At 48.2% G+C, this 20,057-nt stretch overlaps 1 protein-coding gene across 37 annotated transcripts in view; it reads right to left on the bottom strand.

Moving 5' to 3' along the window:
• Positions 1–20,057, bottom strand: part of TCF7L2 (transcription factor 7 like 2) — a 197,799-nt gene that overhangs the window by 125,150 nt on the left and 52,592 nt on the right. Inside the window, exon 1 of one of the 37 annotated variants that reach the window (XM_044240546.1) lies at positions 8,628–8,687. The exons of the other annotated variants lie outside the window; for them this stretch is intronic. Within the exon in view, the coding sequence (XP_044096481.1) occupies positions 8,628–8,672 (45 nt within the window). The 5' untranslated portion in view covers positions 8,673–8,687. Of the gene's footprint in view, positions 1–8,627; positions 8,688–20,057 lie in introns of those variants that run through there. 37 annotated transcript variants of the gene reach the window in all.

Below are 20,057 nucleotides of genomic sequence, written 5' to 3'. Positions count from 1 at the left end.
CTGCAGCCCATCTGGTTTTGGTCCTAACAGCTCAGCCACGGCAACACAGAAGCAGTCGTGGGCAATACCTGTTCCTACTATGTCATGGCCATATTCCAATAAAACTTTATTTATATATACTGATATGTAGATTCCATAGAACTTTCCTGTCACGAAATAGTACTCTTCTCTTGTTGTTGTTGTTTTTTTTTCCAACCGTTTAAAAATAATAAAAACCATTTTTAGCTCAAGGCTATACAAAAAGAGGTGGCAGGACAGCTTTGGCCCTGGGCCACAGTTTGCCACCCATGGCTTATGGAATGAATGTATAAGACCTGATTTCGTGTCAGACAGGATACATTCCTTCACTGGGCCTAAAATCCAGACAGCCAAACACGATTTTTCAGTGGCCCAAAGGCCACATTTTGGATTGAATTGTCACTGGCAGACTCCAGTTTGGGGAGAAGACCTTGGAAAAGAATCTGAGCTCTCCAGCCGTGACTCCCAGTCACAAGGTCTACCCACTAGACCACAACCTCTCCGAAATAACTATCCCTCCTTTCCAAAATGGAAGTTTGAAAAGCCCTGAGCAATTCTGACTGGAAAAGGTTCACGTGTTCGAAAGTTCTCACCCACTTCCCAGGAAAGACTGGCAATGTGTCACATGTCATCGAATCATCTGGAAAGAGCACCGGGCAGAAATGCCACAGGTCATGGGCAATGTGCCCCGTGGGCTTTGGGAATCACGTTTCTAGGTTGAGAAGCTCCCCTCTCCAGAGCCTTTCGGTGTGTACCGCTCTCGCACATCGCAAGCCCGGAATGAAACCGGTGCCAATGCTGCCCACCCCCAACAGACGGCATCAGCTACGGGCACCGGCAGGATGGGGAGGTGGGGGCCACCGTGGGGCCTGACCAGACCGCTAAACGGAGATAAAACTGGCTTCTTCTGGAAAACTAGGCCCCATGAAAAACCTATCACCCAGAAAAGGACTCATTTTAAACACCAGGAAGGCCTTGCTTCCCCTCCCCTGCCTGGGAGATAGGCATCCTTGACCTAAGTACAACAACAAAACAGCCTCTTCAATCCCAGCTTTCTCAGCAGGTGTGCTTCTTCCTAGGAAAATCCATTTTTCAAGAATTTAAAGTCATTCGAAACCATCCTCATGAAAAATCACAACACCTGAGTTGTCCTAACTCCCAAGCCCCTGAAATCACCTGTGTTGTGCTTCTTATAAAACAGAAAGTCACTACTTTGTCCAAACACCCAAACCCGAGAGACCACAAGCCGTGGCCTCTCACATCCAAACCCACAAGTCCTTCATCCTCTGCGAGATGACCGTTGACCCACGTTTCACGGCCAAATCCGAGGCCATGCTGATCTGCCCCAAACGCACCAGCCAGAAGGGGTAAAGCATGATGGTAAGGTGACACCCCTCTACTTTACAAAAGAAAAGGCTACCAAAAGCCACTCGTGCTAAAGAAAAATGGAAAAACTCCAAGAGTGAGACAACAGGAAGCCCAAGTATATCGCCAACAGCACACACGCCTTTCTTTAGGGGCTCACGTTGGGGGGCACAGCCTCAAGGGGCAGCAGCCCCCCACACACACAGGTCTGTTAAAGAACACGTATGGCTCTCTCTTCAGAACCTACCTCATTTCTCAGAACTTGAAGATGGAAAATTCAGCCCATCTTCTATAAATAAGTAATTCTGTCCCAGGGGTCAGGGAAACCCAATATATCCAGTAAAGTTAAATTATAGAAGCAGTGATTAATATTCTATCCTACCCTGTGAATCATACAGGTACCAACAGGTTTCCCAAAGCTAGCATAGATCACATATACCTCACGATGCAATGTCACCAGAAGTCATCAGAATCCTGAAGGACCTGCAGGCCACCATTACAACATCAGTTTGAGCAATTTTCCCACAGAGGCAGGAGGCACAGATTAGGTTGCTTTGTTCTCAGTTAAAACATAGCCCAGGAATTGCTTCTTTTTTTTTCTTTTAATTAAGATTTTTCTTATTTATTCAATAGAGAGAGAGAGAGAGCAGCAGAAGTAGAGGGAGAAGCAGACTCCCCACTTAGCAGAGAGCCCGATGAGGGACTCGATCCCAGGACCCTGGGATCATGACCTAAGCCAAAGGCAGACGCCTAACCGACTGAGCCACCCAGGTGCCCCCAGGAATTACTTCTTTTGAAATATCCACATAAGAGCCTAAGATAGAGGCTCTAGTTAAAGAGGCATTATTTGCCCATAAAATTTTCTTACAGAAAAAGAAAATTCAGGAACGTGTGATTGTGGCTAGATGGGATATATAACATATGCAAGTATATACTATAGTTAACAAAGGAAAGAAAACCAAAGACTTCGAGGGCTGGGTACATTCTGAACTTGGAGAAGGAAAAAAGCCACAGAAGAAAATGAAATAAGAAGCTAGGATTGACTTTATCCCCCCGCCCTTTTTTTTAAGTAACACTAAACATAGTAGGAACTTAGGAATGTTTCCCTTAAAGTCACTATCCATTTCTCGACATAAAAGGCATATGGGGGAAAGGAGGGGTATCAGGTTCTCGTGTAAAGCAACAATTTAATAGCTCTGCCTTCTATCTCTAGGAGTCAGTTGCTATGAGATTTTTAAATGAAATCCTTGCAGCTCCCCTTTTCTTCCTCATCCTAACAATCCAAAAGGTCATAATGGTATGGCTTCACATTTAGGGAGCCCTTTAGAGTTCAAAACCATATTCACTATAATCCTATAAGATAAACTAGCAGGAAGTTGCAACTGAAGTCAGTAGAATCGAGACCCAGCTTACCTGAGGACCCTGGGTCAGCTGGCCTTCTTGTGTGTAGGCCTCCAGTCCACTGGTGTGTTTGCATACCAGTATCTCACAGGGAACATGGCCCAGTGGCCCCAAAGGAATGAACTGTTCTCTCCAGCTCCTATCAGCTCTCTTCTTCCCCCTAACGAAGTCACTAGGCAAACATTATTTTCTTCCAAAACTACTAGAAAATTATTTCTACCAGAGCTACTGAGGCCACTGGTACTAAGGGGGTAACTGAGCAAAACAAGCAAATAACAAACCAAAAAATTCAACAACCAAAACTTTTCATGTCACCAGCCCTCACAAGGACCCCTGTCCTTGAGATATTTTTGCATTTCCTAGGTCAGTGGTTTTGCAGGGAATCTATGGTTTGGCAGCCCAGGGAAGCACAGTTGGATAGAATTTCACCAGGCCCTTCCTCTCAAACCCAGCCAGCCCCTCCGTGGACTGGGACCTAGGCCTTCCTTCCATCCTCCCAAAAAAGTCACTCTGAAAATCATCGCTGTGCATGCCTGGGGTAGCAGAAGAGGGAGAAAGTGTCCAGTAACCCACTTTCCAGGCCCACTTCCGCCACTATCTGGACGATCACTTCATTTCTTCACTTTTGGCAACCTCTCCCTCACTCTGGGCCTAAATCTATAAGCAATGAGTCACTAAATTCTACTCCTGAAAACAATATTACACTACATGTTCACTAACTAGAATTTAAATAAAAATTTGGGGAACAGGGACGCCTGGGTGGCTCAGTGGGTTAAGCTGCTGCCTTCGGCTCAGGTCATGATCTCAGGGTCCTGGGATCGAGTCCCGCATAGGGCTCTCTGCTCAGGAGGGAGCCTGCTTCCCTCTCTCTCTCTCTCTGCCTACCTCTCCATCTACTTGTGATTTCTCTCTGTCAAATAAATACATAAAATCTTAAAAAAAAAAAAAAAATGGGGGAACAAATTTTAGAAAGACTACCACATGCCACTAGGGATCCCAGAATTTCAGCGTCATGCCAGGATTGGATAGGACTTTGAGGAGTGAGTAAGGGAGTAAAAGTAAGCACACCCTGCCTATGATAGGCCTGTGTACTTCCGGGCCCACGTAATGGTGTGGTGGGGTCATGTGCCTCATTGCAGCTGGTGAGCTGGGACATGTGTTGTGTCTGGCCTGCAACACTTAACCCTCCAGAGTGGTTTTCCTTTGTCACAACAATGCAGAGCACGTGAAAAGGTGGCTTTTCCACCAACCTATGACCCAGACTGAAGAACGGAGCAGAGCCTTAACAGCACCAGGGACAGATACGTAGTCCGAGCAGTAAGTAACAGTTTGATATAACCCACTGAGATTTAGGAGATGTTTTTTACGACAGCATAACCTAGCCTCTCCTCACCTATATAGCCACTTGCTTTCCTGCTTGGAAGAGACATACAACAGAAGTAATCCATTTTCTATTTTCTACGGCTAACAGGAAAAAAAAAAAAAAAAAAAGAACAGGAATTCTGAAATTCATAACCAAAGGAAGGAAGGAAAGAAGGAAAGAAGGAAACTGAGGAAATTCACTCAAAAGTTCCATTCTCTTCTAACCCACAAATTACCGCGGCACTCAGAAAGCTCGTGCTCTGGGTCCAGTGTGGACTAATTACTGAGGCCTAGAGCAGTCATCTAAGAACCAGTCAATGGGACAATAAACTAGCCAATAGTATAGGGACAAACCCAAGGAAGTAGAAATATTATAAAAGAAGATTTAATTCATGATGTTGACATGGTCCCTACAGTTCCCACACCTTGCTGGCTCCTTGAACAAGACTTTCCCCCGACCCACTCTGGACCTGCTCAATCCAACTATCTGGGAGTGGGCCCAAGTGTCTGTAATTGTCACGTGACGCCAATGATCAATAATTAGCATAAAGTACCAAAACCAGGGCAGTATCAATACTGAGCACGTTGTCTATTTGCAGGCTCCATCTTTCCCAAAAGTTGTTTTAAACTTCTATAATGATTGTCACTCCATTTTTTTTAGGTAGCCAAAGCAGAAAAGCTCCAGAACCGTTTAAAAGGTGAAGAAAAGCAGGGGCGCCTGGCCGCCTCAATGGGTTAGGCATCCAACTCTTGATTTCAGCTCAGGCTATGATCTCAGGGTCACAGGATCGAGCCCCATGTCGGGCTCCGTGCTCAGTGCTTGGGATCCTCTTTCTCCCTCTCCCTCAGCCTCTGTCTCCCACTCACTCTTGCTCTCTCTCTAAAATAAATAAATAAGTCTTTTTAAAAATCTATGAAATTGAAGAAAAGCAGAAATGAAGTGGCTTAGTCCCGCAGTTATGAAGGGATTCTAAACCAGAATGTAGAGTTCTAGTATTTTCAGGCCAGGACTCTTAAAATCTCTTAAAGGAGACGGAGTAGAATGAGTCTAATGGGAGGGAGGGCAAAGTAGATGCACGGGGACAAAACAGACAGTGCAGCACGCACCCCTACACAGGGAGCAGGTGGGACATCAGCCTCAGAGACAGTCTCCTGCTGGCGGTACCCAGAGCCACCCAGGACTCACCATGGCAGAGTCTTCAGGCGGCCTCAAGACCAGCTCCCCCACAGAGGGCTATGGATTGATTCCAAGCCAAGGACAGCCCTACCAAAAGCAGCCAAGTCCCTGAGCCACGGGTCAGAGGACAAGAAGCCACTGGAAGAACTTGAGAGCAGAAGCCCTCGCCCTCCTGTCCCATTCCAACAGGTCGCCCATCATCACCCCCAGACAGGGTAGCGCAAACTCCTTCCCCACGGCCCCCCATGGTAATTAGCAAATAACAAATGCTCGCATGCCACTGGAGGAACCTCCCATTAAGAGCCAGACCAAAGATGACCTACTCTGTTCACCACATTCTTTTATTATTGCTTTCTATTAAAAAAAAGGCCAAGTACAGTCCAATTGATTGGAATGCGTTAGTTAACACCCGCTTGTCTACACACGTGCTCAAGTGGATAGAGGCACCTGCAGGCCAGGAAAATCAGCTGGAAGATACGGAGTGGCAGGTGGACCGGGAGCTCAGCAAATATGGGGTCTACTGGGGTAAGAGCACACCCAAGGCTCAGCTGATAAACGGGCAGGGAAATGGTGGTCTATCTGTGCACTGAAATATTATTTGGCAATAAAAACAAGGCAATACTGACCCACGCTACAATAAGGATGACTTTAGGAAACATGCTAGCTTAAAGAAGACAGACCAAAAAGTTCACATATTATAGGATTCTAGACAATTCCATGGAGACAGAGATTAAATTAATGATTGCCAGGGACTGGGGGGGAAGGGAGATGGGGAATGATTACTAGTGGGTACAGAGTTTCCTTTGGGGGTGACAAAACTGCTCTGTTAATAGTGGTGACATTTACACACCACGGTGAATATACTAAAACCGGCGAACTGTATACTTTAAATGCGTCCATTTAATGGTATGTAAATTATATCTTGATTTTTAAAGTGGATTACAAAAAAGTGCACCAAGACTCTTGATGGTTATCAGACTCATTTCAAAAACAAGCGGGTAGGGGAGCGCACACGGTCACGTCTGCATAGCCTCCACCCACAATGCCATACGGCCTAAAGAAGGAACCGAAAAACAGGTGAACAAACCTATTCTTTCAAGAAACATCTGACCCTCCAAAGCTTCTTGGGACACAAGCAGCTTCCAGACGTGACTGGCTGGGGCAGGATCCTGGGAAAGGACCATTCCCACGGCAGGGGAAGGCCAAGGCTCGAAGAGGCTGGGAAGAACGCAGCACATCCCCGATGAAACGCGCGGAGGGAGAGACACAGAAGACAACTACCCAAGACTGTCTGTTTCAAGGCAAACCAAACAGAGGGGAGCACTGGAGTCAGCAGAAACCTGACCCCTCTCAGAGCCCATTCCCCATCACCCTGCGGGTTCAGGCAGGCCAAGCCAGCTTTGCGCCTCAGTTTCTCCAGCTACCACGTGGGCATGGAATCACCTGCCCAGAGTCTCCCAGAGGACTTCCTCACCGTATTGCCAACCCCAGGATACGGGACAGTTAAGGTTTGTTAACTTCTTCCTCCAACTGTGCGGGGCAGTTAAAAGCCCCACGTCCCAAGTCTCCCGGGTGGCAGAGATGACCTCGGAGAGCGCAAAGCCAGAGAGCAACAGGGTCCTGGTGACCCGGACGGGTTAGTTTCCATCCGTGACTCGGCAGGACTGCGGCAGATATGAAAATCAGGAACCCTTAAAAGAGGGCTTTCCTTCTCCGCAGCCGGCGGCTCTCAAGACTTGGGATTTCTACGACTCGGTTCTCCTCCGTATTCTGTCCTGTTTCTCTCCCCCACCCCACCCCCCGCCATTCCAGAGCAACAAAAGACAACGCGAGTCTTGGCAGTCAACAAGCAACCAATTAACGTGCTTTTAGTCAGTCGACGGGGGAACAAAACTGCGAGACAGACCTCGGCTCCTGTCCTCAACGTCCAGCTGAAACTGGGAAGCACGCGCTGCATTTCCCTTTTGTTTTTGCTTCCCCTTGTCACATTTGAAAGAGGTCGGTGGCTCCAGCAAAGGTCTCCCTGTCCAAATTTTTATTGTCCGAGGCTGGCTGTGACAAGCATGTGGAGATGCTTCGCAACGCTCCCCTCAGGAAGCCAAGAGGTCAGCGGCGCCTCTGGTTCATTTTGCTTGGGGAGGAAAAAAACCCCCGAGCCAGGGTGAAGATTTAGTGAGGCTGACCTCCTGGAGGCCCCCGACCCCCCTGCACACAAGTCTTGCTGCCTCAGCCAGAAGCCGCCTGCCACTCAAGTATCATCTTGCTGTAACAAATTACTCCTAACCCAGGATTACGGCTCTTTCCAAATCCCTCCTAGAGAGCAAGGAAATAAACATTCTCTCCCAGGACTCTGCCCTGGTTGTTTCCCCTGTTGGTAATCCTTGTCTGTATTTGCTTCTCCTACAAGCCTTCGTCTGGGAGGTCTGCTAGACCATTCCGGCCCACTTTCCTTTCAGACATAAGCTGAATGTCTCAATTGTCCATTAGGCACAGTAAAAGATGAAGGCGGGCTTTCTGTCCGGAGGAGCCTCACACAATAGTTCTCTTTGCCCACACACTTCTCGTCTGACTGCAGACCCGACTGGCCTAATCCTAGTCACTCACGCAACTCTGCACCCCAAATTCCTTCCTAACGCCCCGCAGGGACAAGTGCCGACGGGCCATCGTGAGGCCGCGCTGCTCCAACTCCAGGCCAGGACAGAGAAGTAGGCCTGCTCCCCCCCAACCCACCACCGACCCCCCACCCCGGGGACAGCAAGCCATCTGGGGACGAGCTGACAAGGGAGAAAGATCTAGAAAGAAGAGGCAAGACAGGAGACTGCAGACAGGAGAAACTGCCTCTGACCCCATCCTGTGGTTTCCTTTAATAAACTACCAGGAGATATTTTGAGCACAATAACCTCACTTGGGGAAGGAAACAGTTCTGTCCACTTCCAAAGTCTCCTCCGAAAACACTGGGATATTCCAGACCCTTCGGACAAGAGAGGGCTGCTTTGTGTTTTTAATTGTATACATACAGTGACCAGCATATGCCAAGAAGCAAAGGGCAGAACAATGGGACGTGGGTGATGGGAGTCGATAGGGATCTCAGGGTTGTTTTATGCGAGACTTTCTCCCCGCAGAGAGCAGCTGACGCACACTCGCTGACACACTCAGGGCTGGGAGAGAAACTTTCTGAAATAACCCAAAGGCATGGAGAAGACAGAAATATCATCAACAATCCAGACAACAAATCAAATTCCTATTTCTAAAAATGGGGGTGGGTAACCAGTTGGAAGAAATGGAATTAGACAATACTACTCACTTCCCCCGTGCAAGCCCACCTTCCTTCTCTCGACACGGCCACCATGACTCTCCGAACAGACTTGTTCTCTGCGTTCTCTGCTTTCGTGGCTTTAGTCTTTAAAGGGCCTGGCTCGGGAAGGAGCAGTAGCGATCTGAAGCTAACCACTTAGCTCATTACTATGTCATCTGGGCGGGAAAATCAATTCTAACAGCATCGAGTTTGGTGATCTCCTCCCCTGAAGGTCTGTACTATTAATAGCGAGAAAGTTTCCCAGGCTTTGGTTTATTTATAATGCCAACCCAGTCCTGACCACAGAACCTGGACATCTGCACTCCTAGAGCTCCTAGGGACCCACAAGATGGAATTCCAGGTCTCAAGTCTTTTGACGTCAGCAGAAAGATGCAGAAGGTAGGCCGAATTTCAAGCAGGCAGAAAGAGTCAGCCCAAAGAGGACTCAATCCCAGGAAAAGGCTAGAGTAGTCAAGGGGAAAAACTAAGTTAGAGTCTCTCTACCCTCTAACCAGCTCCTGTGTGTGCTCTTCCAGGCTGAGCTACAAACAAAGGTCACAATGTTATCTCCCCATTGTGAAGCTGGCTGACAGAAGGTTCTAGAAGATTAGTTAAAAATAAACTTAAAACCTCACTAATTCAGACCAAGGTGGTGCAAGCAGAATGGTTAAGATGCACAGGAGCAGAAGATGGAATACCCAGGCTCAAACCCAAGATCTGCGGCTTTGTGCTTAGACACAAAGCATTGGGGCCTTGGACAAATGGCTTCCCCTCTCTTTGCATCCAGCCCTGGCCTACATAGTGAGGATAATAACGTAGGGATAACAGTGGTACCTCCTTCTTGATTATGCACAGGAGTGATTGGTAGTCTGTGCACTACAAATGAGGCCTAGTTTGACCTATGAGCTAGAAGGCTAATGGGGTTCATGGTCATGGAGGGAGCCATCTCCCTGCTGGATGCAGAAAGGGAGAAAAGAGAAGTGTGGGATTGCTGTCAGTAAACGCACTAAGTTACAGAATGCTCAAGGTAGGTGCCCGAGGAGCAGACCCACTGATACAACCCACCGTTACTATCCACACATAAATGGGAAAGAAATTATCCATTCAGCTATTTTAAATATATCCCTCCTCCCTCTCTATGTACCCTAGCAAAGAGAATTCAAGTCCAGTTGTCTGAAGTTTCCCAAACACCTGAATGAAGGAAGCCAGATGCCTGAAGTCCCACTCAGGCTCTGCCCAGGTACAGGTGAATATACAGCCATCCCAGCCAAAGGGTCTTCTTGAGTTTGGCCCCCTCTCACTCTGCCGATACATGGCCACAAAGCAAATCACACATTGCCATGATCAGGGAGGAAAAATGCTAATTCAGCAAACCATCTTGGAATGACAGCTCATGCTATGCCTTTCATGTCCCCATGCCCAGGAAATACCCAGGAGCCATGCTCCTTGCCCTCAGGATCACCGAGTCCCTGTTAAGTCTATCTGCTACTGTGAGGACCCAAAGCAGCAAAGTAGGAGCTGTGGGGGCTGTGTGCGCTCAGAACAAGTTTCCAGACCACATCTGAAGGCAGCTCAGACCCAGGTTCAGATCCCAGCTCCAGAACTCCATTCATTCACCCAAATATTTATTGAGCGCCTTCTATGTGCCAAAAGAATTGGGCTCATTGAGAGAGAATATCAGAGCTGACCATTCAATTTTTTTAAAGATTTTATTTATTTATTTGACAGAGAATCACAGCAAAAGAGAGAACACAGGCAGGGGGAGTGGAAGAGGGAGAAGCAGGCTTCCCGTCAAGCAGGGAGCCCGACACGGAGCTCGATCCCAGGACTCCGGGATCATGACCTGAGCTGAAGGCAGGTGCTTAAGGACTCCGCCACCCAGGCACCCCAGAGCTGACCGTTAAAAGCAGGGTCAGCTTGGGCAGATGGCACCTCTCTGAGCACTGGCTTCCTCCACTGTAAAATGGGACTATACATAAACATCCACGTTTCAGGGTTCTTCTAAGGATGAAATGCTTGGCACGGCGCCTGGCCTATTGCACGTGCTGAGGAAACGCTAGCTATTATGTTATTAGCTGGCTATTACATTGCTATTAATATAATCAGTATCCTCAGAGTAAAACTCCTTGAGATACTGCATGACTCTAAATCATCCAGAGAAGTAAATCCCAGGTATGTGTATTATCCATCGCTTAAAGAGAAATAAACCGTTCCCCTGCAGTAAAGCAAACTGACCAAAAACATTCCTAGTTGACCAGGCTCGCCTCTCCCCACCCCTCATTTCAATTCATTCACTCCTGGCCTCCTGGGGAAGTGGGACTTTCCTATACCTACAGTTGCCCCCCCCCCATATGTCTGGTCTCCCCTCAGGTGTACCAAGGCTCAGATTCGAGTCTGCTGTTCTGAGCCACCGCATCTCTCCCCTCCAACTGGCCCACAAACTTAAAGATACTTCTTAAATGTCTGCAACCCCAGCAGAATTCTGATTCTTGCCCCACAATCTGCCAGGGTAAGAGGTAAAGCAACATGACTGTTCTGCCAAAAGCAGACACGCAAGACACAAGTTGACACACAAATCGGGGTGGTGAGGCATTACGGTGAACATAGCAGCAGCTGCTTAAATCCTACCAAAACCCACACGGAATCCTCACCCCAAAGAGGTTTTACACGTGGATCAGAGAAAAACGAAAAAGAAAAAAAAAAAAAAAAAACCCTGCCACTTTTTCCCCCAGCTATGTCACGATTTCCTTTTTCTTTAAGATTAAAAACCTCGCCTGTTAAAAACCTAGCCTAAAGAAGGAGTAAGACAGTTGGGAAAAGGAAATGCAAAGGACTCCCTGGTGCCCCTGGTTTACCACCATCAGGCAGCAAAACAACGGTCAGCCACTTGGCACCCTGTTTGGGGACCATCTCCACCCGCTGGTTCTATCCCAAATCCATGTGGGTTTCCTCCTGCACTAACCATGTACTTGGAGAATGAACTACACGGAGAAAGCAAAGGCGCAGGCTGTAAACGAGATATGGAAACGCCCAGCACACACACACACACACACACACACACACACACGGAGAGGTTAAGTTTTAACTATGGTTTCAAGAGTGGGAAGTCAGACCAATTCTGGGGTTTGGATCCCAGACCTCCACCTACTTCCTCAGAGGCTCCCGCCAGGTTCCTCTACCACCCTGAGCTTCAGTTTCTTCTTCTATGAAACAGAAGCTAACAGCAGCTCTGAATCAGAGTTGCCAAATCATGATCACGGAGAGTGGTGTGGAGCAGCCCCGAGCATATGGTAAGCTGCTCAAGAGATGCCAACCCCTAGGACCACTGTTGGGGTCGTTACTAAGTTCCTATCCGTCCCACTGGTGATCTGGGCCATCATGTCAGGAATGCTTTTCCCATGGGTCCTCCAACGACAGCCTGTCATCAAGAATGGATATTCCAGGAGGTAGAAGGGGGAAAGGGGAAAACTGTGGTTGGAAAGTTAAAAAGAAAATAGTAAGTAGTAGAAACCACGTCACATGTGAGATCTTACTACAGGAAATGCCCTCTGCTACGTCTTTTACCCATTTTTCGGATGACATCTCAGGAAACTGAGCTGGGAGAGCTTAGGCAAGCGGCCCAAGGTCACGGGATTTGGAAGTGAAGGTTATGAGGCCAGGAAACACGCTCATCTCCCCGGTGCCCCTGTGCCAAGCGTGAATGGTCTCTTTAAGCCTCATTTAACATTCGACAAATATTTATTGATGCCGGCTCTTTGCTGGACATTATGCTGGGTACTAGACAGAAGAGAAAGATCACAGAGCCCCGGAGTCAGGTGACCTGGGCAACAATTCCCAGCTCTCACCCCCCTTACTGGGGGACAATGGGTAGAGACTTCTGCCCCCTGACCTCCAGCTATTGTGAAATAATTTCCCTCCACCCCACCTCACAGGGTGGACACAAAAATTCCATTAAACAGTATCTAACTACTTGGCAGCTTCCAGGGGAGCCTCGGGATTCATTCAAGGCTGCTTTCCTTCCCTCTGTCCCCCACATTCCCCTCTATCTCCCAAAACTAGCCCTAGTTAATACATCTATAAACTAAAGATAATAGTAAGGTATCTGAAAAGCACTTCCACCATAAAATATAATGGGAAATATAAAACCACATGTTGTTGCTGTTATTATTATTATTATTATTATTATCATTATTATTATTGGAACGCACCCTGCCTCCAGAGCCAATGGTCTTATTGATACTAGGAACGAGGTGTGTCTTCGATAGTCAGCAAAGGCCCCTCCCTCAGGTAGAGGCCAACTCAGTCCTCCAGCCCTGGAAGGCGGCAAGGATCGGGGATCGGGGAGGCAGGGATGGCAACCCATCAACTTCTCAGCGGGCCCCCCATCAGCATGGCGGCCATGGCCATCTGGCTTCCAAGCCCCAAATCAATCAAAGAAGCGTTCCCAGGCCCCTAGGATAGGCCAGGCACATTCTGGGTGACAATGACCCTTGGGTGAGGGGTAAAGCAACATGACTGCCCTCACTGACCTCATTATCTTCAGGCCCAGAAGATTCATTAGGTAAAACAACACAACACACAGACTTGCTTCTAGAAAAGCTTACCCTCGGGCCCCAGCACTTCCCAATATTTTAAGAGGCATCATCCCTCAACACCTATTGTTCTTGTTTTTAAAGAAGGGCAAAGGCTCTGACCCACCACTAGCTCAAAAAGTCACAACAAAGGAACCACCAGAGTGGCTCAGGGTTGTCAAGTCTTTAACATAAGGAGAATCTGCCTCCCTTGGGGCCGTCCACTGTTTATCTGCCAGAGGAATAAGGCCGAAGTTTGCTTTTCGTGCAGGGGCAGGTGTCAAGCCTGGCTGGAATCCACAAGAAAAAAAAATGTTGGCTGCCCACGTGACCCCAACGCACACCTGAAAAGTCAATATTCCAAACCACTCGTCCGTTTACCACTTTAAAAAGAAGAAAAATTAGCCACCTTTTTAGCAATGCTTTCCTCTAGGTAGTAGAATTACAATTTTTTTTTGTTGCTTTCTACTTTCTAATATATTATTTTAATCTTAAATTATAAAAAAAAAAAATTTTGAGAGAGGGAGAGAAAGCAGGGTGGGAGGGGCAGAGGGAGAGGGAGAGACTCTCAAGCAGACCCCACAGCCAGTGCAGAGCCCAACACAGCGCTCGACCACGACCCTGAGATCATGGTCTAAGCTGAAACCGGGAGTCAGATGCTTCATCGACTGTGCCCCTTAAAGTTTCTAAAGAAAATACATTTTTCAGAAAAGTGTCTGTAAATCTGTGTCTAAAACTATGCCTAACTCTGTATGATATGAGAAGGGTTACCATGGTGACATTTAAATCTGGTTGCAGACCCTCAATTAGGTTGGCTTGGGTGGAGAACTGCATTCGCTCCCCAAAGGGACACACAGGCCTCTAACACCCCTAGGGAGTTTTTCTAACAAACCAGAGACACAGTTTCCTCCTATCCCCTGTGAGGACTTCCTCAAAGGTGATTGGGTCGCAGGGAGGAGCCCATTCCAGGTTTGCTGGGATTTCAGGCGTTCTGTCCCACTGGCCCCAGAAACCTATTCTCACTCCAGAGTCCCATCTGGACGCTGTTCAGATTTCCACCATCACACCCATAATAACCGTACTCCACTTCCTGGTTCTCACAGCTGCCTCCCAAGGTCACGTCCTGCTCACCTCCAGTTCTAGCTCCTGGCGCCACAGCTCCCAAGTACTAGGTGCACAGGAAGTTACACTAAAAGAAAACAGATGCACCCAGCAAAGTACTAAGGAAGGACTCAGGATGAAGCGTGCAGGGGTGGCCAAGCCTCTGGCCATCAGCCTTCCCCCCCCATGCCCACTTGAGCAACATATCAGGCATCTGAGAGGACACTTCACTGCCTATTCCAGGATTCTCCAAGCCTAAAGAACAACAGGGCAACACAGCCCAGAGAGGGCCTTCTCATGTCCTCTTGTGTCTTTACTGAGCACCTGCTAAGTGCCAGGCTCTGATCCAGCACTTTCCACAGCTCATGGAATCTTCACCACCACTGATGATACCAATGTGTCTGATTCCTCAGCAGTGAGAGGAGATGGACTCTAGTGGAAGGAATTAAAATTTTCAACGTCTCTTAGCGACCAATAAGTTCATCCGTCACCAAGTCCTGGGCGCCCTCCATAACCATGCATGGATGACCCAAATATCATCTTTTCAGCTCTCTCCAACCCTCTTAAATGTGCTCAATTTCTTGGTGTGCAAAGAAGATACATTATAAAGAACAAAGATCTACAGGGACCCTCTCTGGAACTTGGGCTTCTCCTCTGTAAAATGGATATAAACGTAACTCCGTTTGCAAAGCCATCATAAAAAATTAAAAAAAAAAAAAAAAAAACAGTTAATATAGGCCCAGCAAGGGACTCAATAAAAAGATGTTTCTTTGGTCTTTTTTGAGAAATAAGGTAACTGGGACAAAAATGCTTGGATTCCCCAATGACTATGTTTTTTAGTTAATTCTGCAAGGTGCACGCCCTCCAAGCAATAGGGCATTGGGTAGGAGGGAGAAAGTCTGCAGTGACCACAGAGGGTGTCCCTAGGTGGCCAGACTGCCCACATCCAAAAGAGCCCCCTGCACGCTCCTCCTTCCCAGCCAGGCTCCAGCCAAGGGGAGCAGAGTTCCCCAGAGAAATTTCCATTTAAAGGTGTCTCGGTCACAACAGCCCAGGATGCAAAGGAGACTGTGTACATGGCTGAAAAGTACCCCCAAGGAGAGCTGAGGAACATAGGATGCTTTGCTCCCGCCCCATTGCTGGGTAATTTCTCTGCTTCCTCATGGGTAAATTGGGATAATGCCTGCTTCCACCCACCACACAGGATGCCTTCATTGGAGTAGTCACGCCTGGCTCATGGAGGAAATCATTCAAAAAAGTCTCGGGCCCTGCCCCAGATGGCACTACTCTGTGGCTCTGTGGGACTCAAATCCCTCGTGGTTTAGGAAAGGCTTATAAACTAAATCCAGGGTTCCTATAAGAAATTGTTCAGGTGGAGGAGATATACAACCATTTTTGGCTTCGTCACAAACTAGGATTTGAGTATTACTGGCTGTTGCATGTTAATAGAAGACCAGGAGTGGAAGGTAATACGTGGGGAGGGGAAGGGAGAAGTTGTTGCTGGTACAAAAATCCCCAGCTCTGCTAGCCAGGGGCTCTTTGCAAACTGGAGGAAAAGCCTCCAGAAGTGGTCAGTCCTCCGGGTTTCTGAGCCTCGGGGCAAAGAGACACCACTGAGTCAACAGAACGCCAGGCAACAGAGGCTGCCAGGGGCTCACACCGGGGCTCCTGCGTCCGAGGAGAACCTGGGGGTGGCAGGAGTATGTATCGAGGGTACAACCATGTCTGATTAACTGAGGGTTTGGGGGCAAGGGGAAAGACAAATTAGTCCGCCGATAAGTAGAAGATAAACCAAACCTTCCATTTCCAAAAGGACTGGCCCAGTGATTTTTTTTTTTCTTTCTTCCCTCTCTTCAGACCTCTTTCCCCCATAGCAAATAAAGTAAGCCCCTGGCAGCTGATGAATTCAATTCCAGTCTAAGAAAACCAGGGTAAAGAAAGCAGAAAGCGCCAGAGAGCACCCCCTTGTATTGCTCGGAGCTCCGGGGGATCTGCCTTGGCATGCCAAAATCTTATAAAGAAATGAAATATTGACACACATACACTGGAGGCCTACATGAATCATACTGGAACATTCCACCATAGCAAAAGGTAATTCTCAACCCCTACCCTCTTGACAGTAGTACATTTGGGTCCCCAGGAAGCAGATTTCTTAGCACTATTATCATTAAATCAAGTGAAATTTCAATAAAAAATACAATAACAGAGCATTGGCAAGCAGGACCCAAAGGAAAGCACCCACCTCCGCAGCCATGTCAGACCCACAGGAACAGCAGCCCCCACCAGGCCAGGAGCAGGAGACCTCTGCCCTGGGACCACAGTGGGCTGTGTCCCGTCACCTGTCCACCGTCTGGGGCACATAATCCCCACACACTCCTCTGTTTTGTTTTGTTTTGTTTTGTTTTACTGTATATACAGAAAGCCAATCAGGCAGAAAAAGACCAGCACAGGAACGGCCCTGGTACAAGGCAAGAGGTACTGCCCATTCTGGTTCAGACTAATAATAAATAATAATACCTCGTACTTCTCTGTTGCCTTTCATCTGAGAGTTTCAAAGTGCTCTGCAAACATTAACTAATTAGTTTCCAGAACCCCGCAGAGACGGCAGAGGGAAGGAGCAGACGCAGCCCTGGGCTTCCCAGCCCTTCGGGATTTCTACTGTCCAAGGGTTGAGGGATTCCAAACTCTCCCGGGGACGATGGCCCAGCCCCACCGCCAAGTCGGCAGAGGGCAGGAGGGAGTGAGGTTAAGGGCCAGAAGCCAGCCTGCAGCCTTCTCTCTGGCTCTAATCCCGACTCTGGAGCTTCGTCAAAGTGATGCGGAAGTTAGTAGCCGCGGCCGGTCTCTGATAAGAACTAGGGGTGACCATATAATGCATCACCCAAAGCAGGGCTCTTGTAAAGATAAAAGAGAATGCTGTTAATCACTGGCTTAAAGTAGAAGGGTCTAAGCCAAAAAAGAGACTCTGACCTGCACGTGAAATCCACCCATTTCAGGATGAAGGGTTAGCACAGGGCTCCCTGAATTCATTCACTGACATAATCAGCAGAGAAAGCTCCAAGTGCTAAGCATGTACTTCTGTTCTAGAAGCATCGTTGGGCCTTGAAATTCAGCCTTACAAAACTACCACCAGACAGTCTTCATCTGGTTCCAGCAGAGTGATACTGACCCACCCACGGGACCCACCAGGATCCGGAAGCCCCCTACTAGGCCCTTTCCAGTTACTAGGTCATGAGATTTGGGAAGGTAGGCAGAGCACAAGCATATTTCAGGATTTTAACTATCCAACTTTCAGCTAACTGCTAACACAGACTCTAACATATACCCTGTCAAAGCACAGCCAGTCCTAGCAGGCCAGGCTCTTCAAGAGGCAACTCCCTAGGTACACCCCCCCAATCTAACATGCAAACTCTACTAGTTTTTGCAACCAAGTCAAGTTTCTGCAGCACACATGTGGGTTACAGAGAGAGCTGGATGCACAGAAAGCCTCAGTCAGCGCTCACTGGTTCTCACCAATCAATCCAAATTATTGAAAAATAAGAACTGCAGATGACTGTTACTTTTAAGAAATGTCTCAGTATGTCCAAACACTACAGATAACCCCAAAATAAGCAAAGAAATATTCGCTAGGCGAGATCCTTAAAGAGGTTAGCAGGCAGGTGCTCGTATAGAAACAACAAGGCTTCTAAACGACCTGGATGCAGCAAGGGGCTCGTCCCCTTGCCAGCTCGTTACCCGGTGCCCAATAAATCCGTTTTTCCATGAAGGGAAAAAGAAATTCTCGTTTGGAGTCTTGACCAAATTACCTAGGATTCAAAAATCCACGGTATTCTCCTGCCTAACATGCTTCTTCTGCTTCCGACTGCCCTTGGCACACCTTCGGGCTGGTTGAGACCCCCCCCCAACACAGAGACACACTGCTGAGCCCCGAACCCCGAGAGCAGGGTCTGGCCTGCTGTAGGCACTCAACAAATACGGCCACGTTCATTCATCAGGTAAGAAGGCAGGTGCAACGGTTCTCAATGCCACTCCCACAGGCCTCCTACACTCTGTGAATGGAGCGCACAGTGTCCTGGCAGAGACTCAGCACAGACTATCCAGTCCCAGGCTTCCCCAGCAGTCCGCACACCTGAGCCCACTGGGTATCCTCTAAGGATACCAACACCAGGATCCCATCCCTCGGACATTCTGACCTCGCTGAAACGGACTGCAAACTGAACATCAGAATTTGAAGTTTTCCAGGGGAACCTTGGGAACCACCACCCACAAGCAGCAGCAACTGATAGGAACTGGGGTTGGGGGAGGGGGATGCAGACGCTCAGGCCCCGCCCCCTGCTTACTACTATATCAGAATCTGCATTTTCACAGTCCCAAAGGTTTGTGGCTCATTAGAATCTGAGGTCTCTTTAGCACCCAGCACTCTAGGCCCCTGGTGGGAGAATCCAGCTTCAGACGCAAACATCATGGGCAGACCTCTCGCTGCCCTCTGCACACACTCCACCAGTCCCCTGCCTTCCAGAGAAGTCTGACTCCGTGCTTTTGTTTCACCTGGGATGTCCTTCCCTTCCCTAATCTCTCCGCAAGAAAATTACTGTTCATAGGCCACCGCTTAAACATCAAAATACCAAATTGTTTCCAGTCCATCAGCGACAATCCTCCCCTACCCCCGACCACTCGCGCCCCTGCCCCCCATACCTTAACCAGTAAGCAAATTCCAACTAAAGCTGGGTCTCCACAGCGTAAGAACGAACACCAGGGCAATGACCCGACCTGGGATGTGGCCACACTTGGGATTCGAAGCCTCCTGCCACCGCAAACTAACTCAATGGTCTTTATCAGGGTGCTTAACTATCTCTCTGAGCTCCAGTCGTCTTGCCTACAAAATGGGGGTGATGCTACCTCCCTCCTTAATTGTGTGAGGATTAACTGAGATGATGTCTGTAAACTGCTTATAACAGTACCTGGAGAATGATCAGCGTAAGTGACTTAGAATACAAAGGACACAAATCCCATGGTCCCGATACAGTGGCCCTCACTCCCTGGGATCACTTATGATCTTTACACTTACTGATGCCTGGCACCTCCCCCACAGTGGGACCTGGGCATCGGGATTTTTATAAAACCGCTCCAGGTGATTCAACTGCGGCACATTTGGGGAACCACTGTCCAAATACATGCCAGGTGGGAGACATCCATGAGTAGGAGCTATTGTCACAAAGTTCAGACAGGCACCCCCTTTGCACCTGTTCCTGTGTCCCCTCACCTAGTACCTCACTCTGCAAACACAGAAGCAAGCCTCTCTGCGACTCCATAAAGAAACTCAAAAGTTCCCAAATGCCGCCAAACCCCCATTCTTCAATCCCCAATGGTATGTCCCAGCACACTGGACAGGGGAACAATGAAAATGGGAGACCACAGGGGTCCATGGGTGACATACAGGTATACAGTTAAAGAAGACCATGCAAAGATTTAAGACCCCCAAGTGAAAGGTAAATGGATGTGTGTGCTCATCTTTTATGGTCTCCCTTAATTACCTTAAAAGAACAGTCCATGCTGCCGAGCAGGTCTGGAGAAAACCTTTCATCTCTCCCCTAGCCTGTCCCCCAGGAGACTCTACAGGTTTTCTTAAATGTATGAAAGGCTCTGTCCAGGAATGCTAGCTTCAATTCACCATCCTCTAAGGAATGCGAATTGAGAAGCTAAACAAATTTGACAATGGCCCTTTACAGCTTTAAGCACAGGCCAAAAATGCCCATCTCTGGGCACC

Source organism: Neovison vison, chromosome 2, assembly GCF_020171115.1.
Source record: "Neovison vison isolate M4711 chromosome 2, ASM_NN_V1, whole genome shotgun sequence".
Classification (NCBI taxonomy): domain Eukaryota; kingdom Metazoa; phylum Chordata; class Mammalia; order Carnivora; family Mustelidae; genus Neogale; species Neogale vison.
This window is presented reverse-complemented; position numbering and strand designations above follow the sequence as displayed.